The sequence below is a fragment of the Eschrichtius robustus genome, chromosome 17, assembly GCF_028021215.1.
Source record: "Eschrichtius robustus isolate mEscRob2 chromosome 17, mEscRob2.pri, whole genome shotgun sequence".
Classification (NCBI taxonomy): Eukaryota; Metazoa; Chordata; class Mammalia; order Artiodactyla; family Eschrichtiidae; genus Eschrichtius; species Eschrichtius robustus.
Genome location: NC_090840.1, coordinates 82,082,473 through 82,097,609, shown reverse-complemented (window position 1 = coordinate 82,097,609; position 15,137 = coordinate 82,082,473). Strand labels below are relative to the sequence as shown.

Genomic DNA, 15,137 nt, shown 5'->3' with positions numbered 1-15,137 from the left:
ATCATATGAGTGTACAACCATTTATTTAACTATTTCTTTGTTGTTCTGATTTTTCATTATTATAAAATCACACACACACACTTTTAAAGTCAGATTCCTAGGCCATTCCTTTGATGATGAACTGTTGAGTCAAGGAAAATAAACATATTTGAGATTCTTGCCAAATTGCTTTCCAGAAAGGCTGTCGTGATTTTTCATTTCTACCAACAGTGGAGAAAAGTACAGCTCTCATTGTACTTAAAATACTTTTTTTGTTGATTAGCAACTGTAATTCCATCTGCAGCATTAATTCTTTTTTCACAGGTTCTGAAGATTAGGATGTAGATATCTTTGGAAGGGACGTTATTCTACCTGCCACATTAGGTAAAGGGCATAGTTCAGTGGATGGAAGCCATAGAGGATGACTATTTTATTATCACTTCCCAAAAGGGGTTCTGCGGAAATCTAGACTCTTCAAACATACCAGCACATTGTCTGAAGTTTTCCACTTCCTGGTCTTAACTTCTCCGTTCCTTCTGACTGGTACTCATCCCCCGTATTCTCCTACCACTTGTTCGTTCTCCAAGGATTTGAGCCAACTGCTCCCTTGTTCATGGTGTCTTCCTTGAGTCACCACAGCTGGAAAAAGGTGGCTTTAAGATGGTTAAAGGATATCGATTTGAAGCAATAAGGTTATTCTAGGAGATGCGCTAACATTATTTACCAAATATGTGAACTCGGACAAATTCCTTCATCTCTAGGGTTAGTTTTCTAATTTGAAGATGGAAGTCATGGTAAGGGCATCACAGATTTTCTGAAGGGATCAAACAGTATCATGTATATCATATATGACATGGTTTATGAATTTATGACCTGGCAGGACCTTCATGTCAGACAAAAGGGAATTGCTAAAGGGGTTTAAACATTCTGTGTAATCAAGCCAGAAGCCAAATGGACCAACCTAATTGAAACTTATTTCTTTCAACATATGCCTATAAAGCATCTGAAGTGCAAAATGACCAGTTCTTTGAGATAAGGTTCAGTAGCATCAGTGCTTTTAAAGAGCAAGAATTCAGACAGTGCTCTGGAGTTGGTTATAAAAGTGTTATAATTATGCAACAAAATGTGATTCCTATGAGATGTAACAGGCAAAAACAAATCAGTATTATTTCTGGAGTTAGAACCTCGTTGCCCTTTGCTAGCTTAATTACTTTAGCTAAGTAGTTAGATACTTCCAATGACTCAATGTCTTCTTTGGTTGACACTTGAGATGATGCTTTCTTTTACAAAGGCTTTATGGAGGGTCAAACAAGATTGCATACACGGAAGTTCCTAGAACAGATCCTAGCGCAGAGATGCTTAATAAATCTTGAGCATACCTGCAACTGCTTCCAGCACAGTCCGATAGAAAAGTGATACGTAGCCTCTGGCAATGATTGACCTTTTTTATGTTTGCAGAGGAAGCCATTAGAATATTACAACTGCTGGTGGTGCAATTTCTGCCTCTTCCTTTGATGATGAAATTATTGAAATGCACTGGTCTTTTATTATGGAAACACGGAAAGTGACATCTTGTATTTATATAAATTAGAGTTGGCCAATTATTGGCCCATGGAGATTTAGCCTGAAAATGTGCTTTATAACTTGTCAACACAGCGCTTTATTGTTACCGCCGTGGCCATGGTTGCTGCTGCTAATTGTTTTTGCTGTTGCTCTTGTCATTGTCATTGATTTATGAACCAACGTTTAAAAATTTAAAGATGTTTTATTGAAAATCCAAATTTCTGTCTTCCCTTGAAAAACGGAAAGATCTAGCATCGCGTAGCCAACATTTCTGCACAGTGGTAATTCGCTACTGCTAAGTGGCAGCTTGTCTCCTGTAGACAGTGCAGGGACCTTCTACTCTGCCTCAGCCTCCCTCTCACAGACGACGGTGTCCGTGGTTATTTGTTATTGTGTTTCCCCTGTAAATTTCATGATGGTAGTAAACGTTCTCTGTATAATGAGCCATTGCTCTCTTATGTGGAGACCCTATGGGGAGCCTGGATCTCTACCCTCCACACAGCAGTCACAAGGGCACAAATATGTTATGTTCCTGGGAACCTCCGGTCACATTTTCATCCATTGATCAATACATAAGCCTGTTTTAGGTGTGTTTCTGTTTAAAGGCATATATATATATATATATATATATATATATATATATATATATATATTCATCTGGTTCTGGTTCATTAACATTGAACTCATGACTGACAGCAGTGTAACTCATACCAGGACAAAGCCTGTCTAACACACTGTTTTCTGTGTGAGGCACATCACAGCCTTCTTGCTTTTAGGACCACACTAGACAGCACTTTACCGCTACACTCAGAGGCCATTTTTTTTTAAAATAAATTTATTAATTTTATTTATTTATTTTTGGCCGCGTTGGGTCTTCGTTGCTGCGCGTGGACTTTCTCTAGTTGCAGCGAGTGGGGGCTACTCTTTGTTGAGTTACGCAGGCTTCTTACTGCGGTGGCTTCTCTTGTTGCAGAACACAGGCTCTACGCATGCGGGCTTCAGTAGTTGCAGCACGCGGGCTCAGTAGTTGTGGCTCACGGGCTCTAGAGCACAGCCTCAGTAGTTGTAGTGCAAGGGCTTAGTTGCTCCGCGGCATGTGGGATCTTCCCGGACCAGGGCTCGAACCCGTGTCCCCTGCATTGGCAGGCGGATTCTCAACCACTGCGCCACCAGGGAAGTCCAGAGGCCATTTTAAATATCAAAAATAAGCTCCAACCAAAAAGTCTGCTTTCTCTAGACAAAGGACCAGGAAAGAAGCAGCCTAGCAAGACAGAAAAATTTTGACAATAGTAGTTCTACCCTAGCCAAGCAACACAGGAAAAACAGTGGCTTCACCTCCACCCACACCAGCAAAGGCCAAGTGGGAGCCTAGATGTCCACCACTGCCAAGCTGTAACAAGCCACAGCTTCCCCCCACCTGGCAAGAGCAGGTCTCCAGTAGGGAGCTAGATTTTCACTACTAGTGGGTGGTGACGAGAACTTCCACCTAGCCTGGTTTACGTGGAGACCCTCTGGGGAGCCTGGATCTCTACCCCGACATAGCAGTCACAAAGGCACAGATATCCCCATGAGATCTTTGACAAAGTTTCAAAAGCAATTCTATAAAGTCTTTCCAATAAACGGTCCTGAAGCAACTAGACATCCACAGGCCAAAAGAAAACAAAAGAAAAATGCAACTTAAATCTCAGTCCTCATGTAAAAATTAACTCAAAGTCAATCACAGACTTAAATGCAAAATATAAAACTTTTAGGGAAAAAAAAATAGAGGAAAGTTTTGGGATTCAGAGCTAAGCAGAGAGTTTTTTTAAACTGGACACTAAAAGCGTGATCCATAAAAAAAAATTGATAAATTCAACTTCGTCAAGATTAAAAACTTTTGTTCTGTAAAATGTGTTACAGAGGGGATTAAAAGATGAGCTACAGGGAGAGGTATATGTGGTATACGAGGCAAAAAAGAAAACTCACCATCATGTCTTTCCTTGGACCTTGAGGTCCCTAGACTGTTTGCTTTCTTTTTCACCTTTAAGAATCTTCTTTTGTTTGTTTTCTATATACTGTCTAGAGTTTTTAGTTATACTTAGTGGGGATAGAAAAAAGTATGTCTACTCCATTTTTCCTGGAAGCAAGAAGTCATGACAAGTCCCTTTTTTTTTTTTAAAATCCTCATTCTACCGATACAAGAACAAGTTCAGAGAAGTTGTGTGATGTACTCAAAGTCACACAGCTCTCAAATGATGTCACCCACGCTACATGAGTGCCGTGCCAGTGCTCTTTGCTCTACATCTCCTTGGATCACCATATACACATAGACATGTCAACAGAAACATTCTCCAAGTGCATTCACAATGCAGCAGAGTCCATAGCAAAATAGCTCCCAGCTGTGAGTTCAGTGAGCCATGAGAGACTGATGTGTTCATGGTCTATTTTACTTCTATTTCACTTTGTTTTATTCGCATTCTATTACACAATGGGTTTGAAATCATTGGAAGGGGAGAACAATTATGAGGCCAGAAATGTTCCCAAGTGCTTGCAAACAAAAGGGTCATTGATTGCAAAGCACAGAACTTCAAAAAGTGCTTCTGCACATGTGGCAAAAGAAGACAGCTGAGAGACTTTGCTGACAGTGTGAGAACCTGCACGATATTCTGAAATGACCGAATCTGGAAATGCAGGTGACATAATAAAAACAAAGGCACAGAAATACACTGCTAAAAATGTTTGTCAATATCCCCAGGATTAGCAGTTCAGCTACCGTGTTTCTAAAGGAAATGTTTGTCTGTGTTGCAACATGGTAGCAATTCAATTTGTGTATGGATTGTCCACCATGCATTAAACTTCCTATTTTTCTGTAAAATGGACTTTTCTGACTGAAGAAAAATCACACCCCTAATGTACCTGTGCCATATGACCTATCTTTTCCTTTTTCCTATTTCCGTCACTACCAACCTCTTATGTGTTTCATATGATCTCAGGTGTCTTCAGCTTGGCCCATCCCATCCCTTTGCCACTATGCTAACAAAATAAATCTCTCTTTGATGCTAGATGATCATGCATGTCGTCCAGAAGCTTTCCTGGTTCCCTACAATCTTCAGGATTAAGTCTAGGTATTTTTAGCAGCAGCCAACAATAAGAAATCTGATATTCAGCAGCCTGTCCTCTGTTCTTTTCTTAGGTATTATCAGATCCGAGTGACCTTGAAGGTGTCCTCAAGGATCCCCCACAGACTGAGTGCCTCCATCCTTGGGCAGACAGGTGAGCAGGAGGATGGCAGCGGGGTACTTGTTCCCCACTGGGAAGCCTTCATTTGTCACTGCAAGCCAGGGCTTAGCAGAGTGCTAGATACATAAAGGCACTCAGTAAATCATTGTTGAATGTTGAATGAGTGGGTTTTGGAAATGGAGACCCACTGTTGCTTTGGCCACGTGTGTACGTTATTGCAAGGGGGACCTGGCTGAAGGAAAAAAACAAACAAACAAACACTCTCCCAGGAGCAGCTGGCATCTGAGGATAAACCTGGCTGTGGAGGTTGGCTAAAGTCAAGTCAGGGAGGAAGAGGAAGGGAAATGGCATCCAGCAGATAGGTAAGAAGAAACCTGTTGTTTAAGAGAATTTGACAATCATCTAGGTATAGGGGACTGAGTCAGCAGGCAGGTGTGGTAGCACTTTCTGTGCACAGCAAGGAGTCAATGCAACGCTCCTAGGGAAGAAGGATTGCCAAGAACAATTCAGGTTCTAACCTTGGAGAAGCTGGAGTATTAGTAGGTATCCAGGGCTCCCAGCAGGTTCAGTGTAATAGTGTTGAGTCTGAAATATAGAACTTATTACATAAAAAATACGGCTAGGCATCAAGATTATATTATAGCAGAAATATTTTCATTAGTAAATTTGGGAGAATGTATAGATCAGCCAGACCTGAAGAAGAAGAAGAAGAAACACTTCGGGATGGAAGAGGAAGTATGGAGATAAAAAGACAGAACTAGGTAAAATCTGCTTAACTTTCACTGTACAAGGTAGCCAAGAACATTATAGAAATCAAATCCAGCAGAGTAAGAGTTCCACTCATAGCTACACTTCCAAAAATTTATCTGGAGTTGCCCTGGCAATTAGACCACCCCATTGTTGACAATGATATTATGGTGAGTAAAACTGCATGCAGTTGAATAACCACAAAGTGGGAGTGTAGATGTGGTGACCTGTTTAGCTCCACCTGGGAGGAGGAGTGGGAGATTCGGGGCAGAGTAGGCTACTTGGACCATGCAAGGGGCAATCTGGGGAGGCCGATGGTTTATGGGCAACAGGTTGACTCAAGCCTGTGATACAGAAAGAGAAAGATACTGGAGACCACCGGCTCCTCCCCTGACTCTGGAAAGAGTTAAGCATTAAGTAGTAGTCAAGTCGCCACATTTCCAAGGAGGTCCTTCTCTTCCACTCTTCACTCTACTCCTCTCTCCAGGGAATAAATCAGGCATCTAAGACTGGTGGTCACTCCCTCTCCTATGTGCATTCAGGATGCCTGCAGTTCCCCACTGTACTACCACCTGTGTCATGCCCCTTCCCCAACCCAGCTTCTGCCAGAAGAAGGTTCATGGAGGTGAATGAGACAGTAGATTTGAACCCAAATCTTGCAGGAACTAGTCGTGTGATCCCAGGCGTTAACAACTTGAGCTTCATTTCCTCACCTGAAACATGAGGACAAATATCCATCCTCTGTAGGGCTTTGTCTTAGACATTATAGCTCTAATTTTGTTTATTTGGGTCCTCTCTCTTTTCTTCTTGGTGAGCCTGGCCAGAGGTTTGTCAGTTTTGTTTACCCTTTCAAAGAACCAGTTCTTGGTTTTACCGATTCTTTTTCTGCTGTTTTTTAAATCTCTGTTTATTTCCTCTCTGATCTTTATTATCTCTTTCCTTCTGCTGACTTTAGGTTTTGTTTGTTCTTCTTTTTCTAATTCTTTTAGGTGATGGGTTTAGGTTGTGTATTTGAGATTCTTCTTGTTTCTTAAAGAAGGCTTGTATCACTATGAACGTTCCTCTAAGAACTGCTTTTGCTGCAACCCATAGATTTTATATGGTTGTGCGTCTTGGAGATTATAAATGAAAAGGGCGTTTTATATTTTACAGAGATTATTAAGGTAAATGTCCCAGGTCAGGAACTGGCACAAAGTAAGTGTCCAATCAGTCTGACATGTGAGTGGTCACCTGATCAGGGGTTTGAGGCTGGGTTCTGGTCTCAGGGACAAGGCTGGACCTGGAAGTCAGGTGGGGCAGATGCCCAGCTGACTTGATGGATGCCATCCGCAGGTCCCCGACAAAGAACTCTGCTTCTTCTCGTGACTGTGTAGCTCAAGAGCTCAGTCCCCGTCTCTGGCTGAGCTGTCTCTTGGAGCTGAGAGGCCCAGCTGTGAGGATCAGAGGACTGCCGGGCGTCCAACAGCTGGCAGAGCCCAGCAAGCAGCTTGGGGAAAGGAGGACTCCTCCTGGTGCTGCACAGAGACAAAAAAAAAGAAAAAATGAAATGCAGTTTGGGGAAAAGAAGGCTATTTTCTTCTTTGGTCTAGTTTGACATGGGGATAATCGTGGCCCACTTGGTAGGCCCTTGAGTTGACATGAGTACGATATTTAGAACAGAAGGCCCACGTGGAGGTCAGCAGTAATTACAGTAGGGATGGCTCCATGGGTGAGGAATAGATAGTGTTTGCGATTTCTTCCTCAAGGTGAATTTTCCAGTTTTAGTGTTTTCAGTTAGACATTGCCTCATTACAAAGCACTGCGAAGCTTAGTGGGTCAAAACAACAGTTTATTCTTGATGTTTTGAGTTGGCTGGGCTCAGCCAGGTCATTTGTGCACTGCTTTCAGCTGGGACCTCAGTGGAGGACAGATTACCCACGATCATAACACCAGACGTGCCTTCACACACATCTGATCCCTCAGTTGAGGTGGCTCAACTGCCTAAGGGAATGGTCCAGCTGTCTCCGGTTGGGTGTCCAACTTCTTCTGTGGTAGCTCAGGTCACCGAGGGAAAGAAAGTGGAAGATCCCAGGTCTCTTAAGGGCTAGGCCGGGAAATGGCACAGGATCTGTCCTCCACATTCCCCTGGTCAAGGCCGATTGCAAGGCCAGTCCAGCTTCAAGGCAGGAGTGGAATATTCTCCAACCCTTCATGGACCAACTTCTGTGTGTACAGCAAAGGGATTGAATGTTTCAGCCGTCATATTTACATCCAATCACCCGGACATATTTCCCGTTACCTGCATGTAGTTCTCAGTAAAGAAGAAAAAAAAATATGTATGTTTAGTCGAGTACTGACATATTGAGAGGTCACCAGAAGGAGTCAAAACACTTGATGTCCTTGACAGTTATTAGTTGAGTGATCTTATCGGGACAAATCATTTAATTTGTGTTTCTGGTTGCATTTATCTCTAAAACAGAAACGGGAAACGCCTTCTCTGTCTAAAGAGGCAGAATTCAGGAGTGGTGGAGGCCACACATTCCGAACTTTCTGGGTTCAAATCCTGCTTCCGACTCTTCTCAGCCATGTGGATTTAGGAAAGTTATTTTAGCCAATTTGGTTTTTTGGGTTCCTCACCTATAAAGTGGGGCTGCTAGGAGGTCCCTACCTCATAGGTTTATGTTAAGGCTTGAATGAATTATGCAAGGAAATGACTAGAATGGTCCTGGCACATAGTAAGCTCACAATAACCACTAGCAAGAGTAAGTGATGCTATTATGCATTCAGTTGTTTACTTAGTAGCATCTGCCCCGGCTGGTCCCATGGAACACGTCCCTGGGGATGAGAAGATTCCTTCCTGCTCTGGAGGCACCCACCGTCTTCCTGGGGAGACAGAAGTGTCACACTAACAAATACAGTAGAGGTGGAAGCTGACACAGGTCTCAAATGAGAGCTGGAAGGGAGAGCAGAAGTTGGCCGTGCAGGCAAAGGAAGGCAAGGATGTTCTCGGCAGAGGTACCAGGCCCCGATATCCCTGGGACCTGAGCAAGGGTGTTCTTGGGATGATGAGAGATCTGGCGTGGCGGGTGATAAGGACGGGGACAAAATGAGAAGAGAAACCTTGGCGGCCGGGTTTGGAGGCCACGACGTGCCATGTTGAGCAGCTTGATTTCGTCTCAGAGGCACAGCCAGATGAAATGAAAACACTAGGAAGACATACATCCAATGCTGTTCAAGCACAAGATGTTGCTGCACAAATTAAGGGGCAGAATTATACAGTCTTGTTCTCTTTTTAAATATATCTTTTCTCTGGTAGCCATATGATACGGAAATGTGTTTCAACTATGTAGGTGATTTGGATTCTGCTTCTCTAGATGGGAAATACTTTGTCATTGGGTTTTCCAAGGTAGGTGTTTATGATTTGATTCTGTGAATAAGAAAAAATAGTAACTAACTCCCCATGTGAAATGTAGCCGTAACCCGGATACTATGGTGTTTTCTTCTGTACTTTTTTAAAAGGTGAATTAGGAAAGGTTTCTGTGGTAAATGAATAGTTCCTTCTTTTTTTTTTTTCTTTTTAAAGGAATTCCTTTATTTTTATTTTTTATTTTTATTTATTTATTTATTTATTTATTTATGGCTGTGTTGGGTCTCCGTCTCTGTGCGAGGCTTTCTCTAGTTGCGGCCAGCGGGGGGGGCCACTCTTCATCGCGGTGCGCGGGCCTCTCGCTATCGCGGCCTCTCTTGTTGCGGAGCACAGGCTCCAGATGCGCAGGCTCAGTAGTTGTGGCTCACGGGCCTAGTTGCTCCGCGGCATGTGGGATCTTCCCGGACCAGGGCTCGAACCCGTGTCCCCTGCATTGGCATTGGCAGGCAGGTTCTCAACCGCTGCGCCACCAGGGAAGCCCGATAGTTCCTTCTTGTCTGAGGTAGCGACATATCTTGTAGAATAGACTAGGACGGGCTCTGAGCTTGCACTAGGTAAGAGCAGTCCTCCCCTGGGCATTCTAGAAAGATCACCACATTACAGAAGGGGCATGTGTGTGAACAGGTGACTATACCCCAACTGTAACAGTGCATCACATCTGCTCATGGCACTTGGTGCTGGACATAAATGGAGCTACTTCTCTGTAGATGTGGAAGAGTGGGTGATTCGGGCCAGTGGTCAGTACGACTCTAAAGGCCACTGGGTCTTGGTCATCACCCAAAATAGAAAAGTATAAATTGTAGGTGATCCTCTAATGGTTCACTGACACCAGGATATCCCTGGGCTGTTCCGAAACTTTTCAGATTCCTCCTGTAAGCCAAAGTCCTGGGTGCCAAGAGATACAGAGATGAATGATGGCCAGTGAAAATATAAGGGTTAAGGTATTCCAGGAAGAGAAACCAGAAGTAAGAAACTAAAAAAAGTTTGTGATTCTGCTTGCTTCAAAGGCTTACATTTTGTGGGTCTCACAGATTTGTTCTCTCTTTTCTGCTGAGTTCAGGGTTACAGGTAATTGGCATGTCTGCATCTGTGAATGAATGTTACGGATACTTAGCCTTGGCTATTTCCTTCCACCAAAATGATGCTATTTAATAGATTTTGCAGTTCTTCCTACCTGGAGATGTTAAAACAAATATTATTTTCCCTTTGAGGGATGATCACTTAAGGGAAAATAGGGGGAGGGGGAGGGATACTGCTTAAGCCGATTGAGGCTGTGCTAGGTGATTCGGCACAAACAGGCATCTGCTAGTCACCGCTCATCAAAGCAGGAGAAAGGGTGAGCAGTAAATTGTGGAAACGGGTAAAAATTGCCATGATTAGTTTTAGTAATGTTTTGAGAGGTAATTTCCCTTTCCATTAAGCAGAAGCGTTTAAGAGTTTCACCGTGTTAAGGGGTGGGGAGAGACATTTATTCTTCAAATGAATCAAACTAACTTCTTTTCAGGGTCCATTAAAGCACCCCTACTTATCAAATATGCTTGTTTTCATGGCGGATATTAAGCAGGTAAAACACTCCAGCTCCCAGGCTCTGCGTGCCCACCTGGGGCCGGAGGAGAGCGCCGCTCAGGGCTGTCAGGAAGGATGTGCCTGGGTGAGCCCAGGCCTGAAGGATGCTCTCCCCTCTGCTGCTCGCAGCGGTCCCCTGAGAGACACCGAAGCCAGGGCCCCTCACCTTGGACTCCCAGTGCAAGCTGGGAATCTGCTCTGCCAGCTGGTCCGGTGACCCAGCTCCCCGGGGGTCCAAGTCAGAATTGTTGCCGATCCTTTGTCCTTGAGATGAAATCTTAAAGTCTGCTTGACCTCCAAGGTTCTCCTTTGGGAAGCTTTCTTCAGTCTCTTGTACCATGGTTCGTGCCTCTCTGCCTCTGCTTTTGCTTTTAATGCCTATCCCTCCCTTCCTCACCCTTTCACCCCGCTAGCCCACTAGGCTGGCAGAAAGGATTTATTATGCCGGTTCTCCAAGGGTGATCCCTTGCCCCTGGCAGAATTGCTCATGCCCTGTCTGAACATCCTCTTCACTACCTGTACACACACAGCACGTGCCCCTCACCCATTTGTGTGCTTCTCCTGCCCCTTTGCTCTCAGTACCTGCACCTGGGACTTTGCTCTGGAGGCCCGCCCCAGTCTCCCGGAAGCACTCTGCCCAAGATCTGAACTTGCCTGGGAGTTTGAAACCCACCGTCCCCCATCCCCGCCCCGCCCCCCCCAACCCCTGCCATGAACCAGTGATTATTAGCGCAGGGATACAGAAGCCCATCTCCTGTCTCAGGATGGGGCAGACTGAGATGTAGCTCACCCTCCAGAGCCCCCTGCAGGATCAGGCTGGCGCTGCCTTCTTGGGGACCTTTGCTGAAACGCACCCTTGCCTGTCTTCCTTCCTTTCCCTGCCCTGTGTCCCCACGTCCCCGGTGGTCTCACTGGGCACACCTGTGCTAAACCACCTGCACACAGGTCCTCTTCTCTGGATCTGCTCTTTATCATCTGTACCCAGAAACCACTAGCAGTGGCACTGCAGTTCGTTCGTTATCATACAGGAGGTGTGGTGTGAAGTTAGCCAGACCTGCGTTCACCTGGGTTCCTTGTGACCCTGAGCCAGTAACCTTTGGGTTTAGTCCCCTATAGAAGTGACCCTGAAGGGCTGTTTTGGGGATCAGTTAAAGTACTGTATATGGGTAGTGAATGGACTTCCTGTCGCATTGGGACATGTACACCTGCATGTACATGTACACCTGCATGTACACCTACACATCAAAGCGTGACCTCCTTGATCACCCTCCTGCCACATTTTTCAAGGATGGTTCCCTAATCTATCCCACATTTAATGCACTTTCTGTGGAGATACTTACACAGCATCAAATCCCAGATTCTAAAGCCGGCTGTGTATGAGGCACAGTTGACACAGAGCTTGATGGCTGACCCTGCTCTCCTGGAGCTCAAGGACTGGGGTGGGGAACCCCGGGGTGAGTGACAAGGGCCCAGGAGGAGGGAGGCCCTGGGGGCCCAGGGCTCAGGACAGCCTTCCCTGGAAGGCCTGACTGCTGTCTTCCTGAGTCTGTCTTCTGTGAGCACACCTGACCTCCAGGTGTCCCGACTGTAGGTCCAGGTCGTCAGTGCAAATCTCTCTGTGCTCAGAAAGTGAGCAGAGTCCCGCCATCGGGTCTTCACAGCCTCAGCTGCCCTGCCATCGGCACACCTGCCCTGGTGCTTCCCTCCACGCTGAGCAAGGCTCCTGGGCCCCCTGCCTGCTCTTCACTAGACAGCAGCACCACCAGCATGCACCTGCACAGCAAAGCTGCACCTGGGGAACCGCATTTCAGGGAAACACACCTAGAGAAAAAGGCGAGGGAGAGCACAGGCTCCCTGAAGCATAGGCCAGAGAAGATACACACGCATCAGAGCTGCTTCCCTTGCGGATGGGAGAGAACAGTCTTTATCTCTAGGGCACTACACACAGGCTCCAGAACCAGGCGGCTGAGTGCCAGTCACTCTGGGTGACCTTGGGCTTGTTTCTGACCTCCTGTGCCTCATTTTCCTTCTCTGTAACATGGGAATAGTGATAACAATAACAATAATAATAATGATAATAATAATACCTTCTTCATAGGGTTGTAAGAACTTAAAATATTAATGCACGTAAGCACGCAGAGGGGAGCCTGACATCCTAAGCCCTCAATAAATCCTGGCTATTTTTAGTTTTATTACAAAAGCCAGAATGAGCAGACTTGGGTAAAATTTACATGAACTGAAATGTTAGTCCTGATGGGTTTTGCTCATCCAGTAAAATGTTTCTCGGGTGCCTCCCGTGTGTCTGGCACTGTTTCTGGAGCTGTTGAGCCCCCAGATGCCCAGCTACAGATGTTGTCTTCAGAAGCGGTGAACTTCCCATCGCTGGAGGTTTCAAACAGACGTTTTCATATGGTACGAGACAGTGGCCAATGAAAAGAACATTGTATGAGAGTGTACATATAGGCAGAGTCATTCTAGTTTTTTTTTTAAATGAAGAGACATTATTATGGTTATTATTATTATCATTATCATTATTATATACTTAGGGATATAAATTAATCCTCAGTGTGGAAGTTGATGCTTCCGTTTACACACCAAAGTGCTGGTCATGTTGCTTTATTCAGTTCTGGCTCCCTGGTGCCTGCCAGAGTACCTGGGGCACAGCTGGCTTCGCAGGCTTGTTTACTGCATTAGTGAATACAAGACCAGAGGGCAGAGCCTGGGCCAGAATGAAAGGAAGAGGGAGGCTGAATCCCATATAGCAAGCTTTTGAAGGCTCAGCGAACAGGTTGTTTTGCGGGGAAGCACTTCAGTGGGAAAGGATGCTGTTTCGAGTTCTCAACAGTCAAATAGTTGTTAAAAAAAAAAAAAAAAGCTGATGATTATTTAGAAAAAAACAAAGTATCCAAAAGAGGCAGGCTAACTTCTTCCTGATTTGGCCAAGTGGTCACAGAGAATCTAAGAATGGACCATGCTGTGTGGAATTTGGAGTAACAGCACGGAAGGTGTCCAGGAAGTGGCGGGGAGAGCTGTTCAGGACCCCCTCAAACCACAGCAGAGTTTCTCCCAATGTGGTGCAAGGACCTCCCCTCACAGGACACCCTAGGGACTAGCAAGCAGCCAGTTTCTTGATCCCTCCTCCCACGCCTCCTAAGTCAGACTCTAAGAGCGAGACGAGATAGACCTGGATAAAATACCAAAGAGAAAATTCACACGGGGACGCACAAGAACAGAACCTTGGAATTCTGTAATTGCAGCTAATAAGCTGATGCTAACGATGGATAATTGGATGATTTAGCCTTCTCCCCTCAGTGACTTACAGTTACAGGAAGAGAGTCTGAAGTCTTAACACCTTCATGTAAAAGACAGGTCCCTGAGGATGGTCCTATGTGGCAGAGGGTCTTTATTCCCGATCTGCTGACAGGTGCGTTTTTATCCAGTGCCTCTGGAAAACAGTGCAGTCGTGAAATGAAAAGAAATATTTTCTTCTGAGCTGGCTGAGGTTGATAATAGTAACTGCCATAAACTGCAGAAAGCCTGCTCCTGTTTCGTCCAAGCTCTCCTGGATATTTACCCTGACTTGGGCATAAGCTCTTTTTTCACTGTGAGGAATGATAAAGTCTATCTTGTCCAATATTCTCACATGTAAAATGAGGAAGCCTGCATCCCCATTCACATGTGGATTTTTTTTTAATTCAAGGGAGCACACAGAGGAAGGGTCAGGTGTATCAGAACCTCCGGAATAGAGGGAGGAGGAACATATTTAAGGGTAAAAGTCCTGCTAATGGAGATTCTGTACTCCCCACACTGGGCGCCAGAGCCATTTCAAAACCGCTATCAAGTCTTGCTCTTGCCTTTTTATAGAGTGTCTTTGATTCATGGTGCTATTTATGTGCGCCCAGTAAAAAATGAGGGAAATATTACTTGAGGCTTCACTCGGAGCAAAATTCCCCGACAGCTGCCCAGTGATTTGAACAAGATCCATTTTAAAGCAGAGTAGGGTTCTCCTGGAGAGTGGGGTTACTGGATCAGGCTTTCTCACAGATTGGCTTTCCATGCATCTATCAAATAACCCTTTCTTTCTAAGGACAGCCCAAGATAAGAGGATGGATTTATGTTAAAACTGCTCATGCTGGAAAATTAACAGAAAATTCCTATGTTACCTTTACATATCCATAGGGTATTTGGACAGTTACAGAAACAGGATTTCCCACTTTGTCTTGGTAGCTAATTCTGAAGATCCCAAGGAGAGGCTGTGAGGAACACATAATCTCTGAAGAGCATGGCTTTTACTCAGAATGTTCTTGAAAGAAAAGCATGAGAGTTTTGTTTCTTTTTATTCCATTAACTTGTTTTGTAATAATACATCCACTTTAAGTAGACAGTGATTTTTTAAAGACTTCACTTAGCGTGACCCAGCAGGCACATATTCTCAGGGAAACTTGGTAATATAGATGCACAGAGCCATCCAGCCTGAGAATTTTTTTAAAAAATTTATTTTACTGCAGTATAGTTGATTTACACCGTTGTTAATTCCTGCTGTTCAGCAAAGTGATTCAGTTATACATATCTATACATTCTTTTTCATATTCTTTTCCATTATGGTTTATGCCAGGATATTGACCATAGTTCCCTGTGCCGTGCAGTACGACCTTGT

At 44.7% G+C, this 15,137-nt stretch overlaps 1 protein-coding gene across 1 annotated transcript in view; it reads left to right on the top strand.

Annotated features, from left to right (window-relative positions):
* Positions 1 to 15,137, top strand: part of FAM135B (family with sequence similarity 135 member B) — a 178,448-nt gene that overhangs the window by 40,803 nt on the left and 122,508 nt on the right. The window contains exon 2 of the mRNA XM_068525663.1: positions 4,715 to 4,794. Coding sequence (XP_068381764.1) covers positions 4,715 to 4,794 — 80 coding nt within the window. The remainder of the gene's footprint in view (positions 1 to 4,714; positions 4,795 to 15,137) is intronic.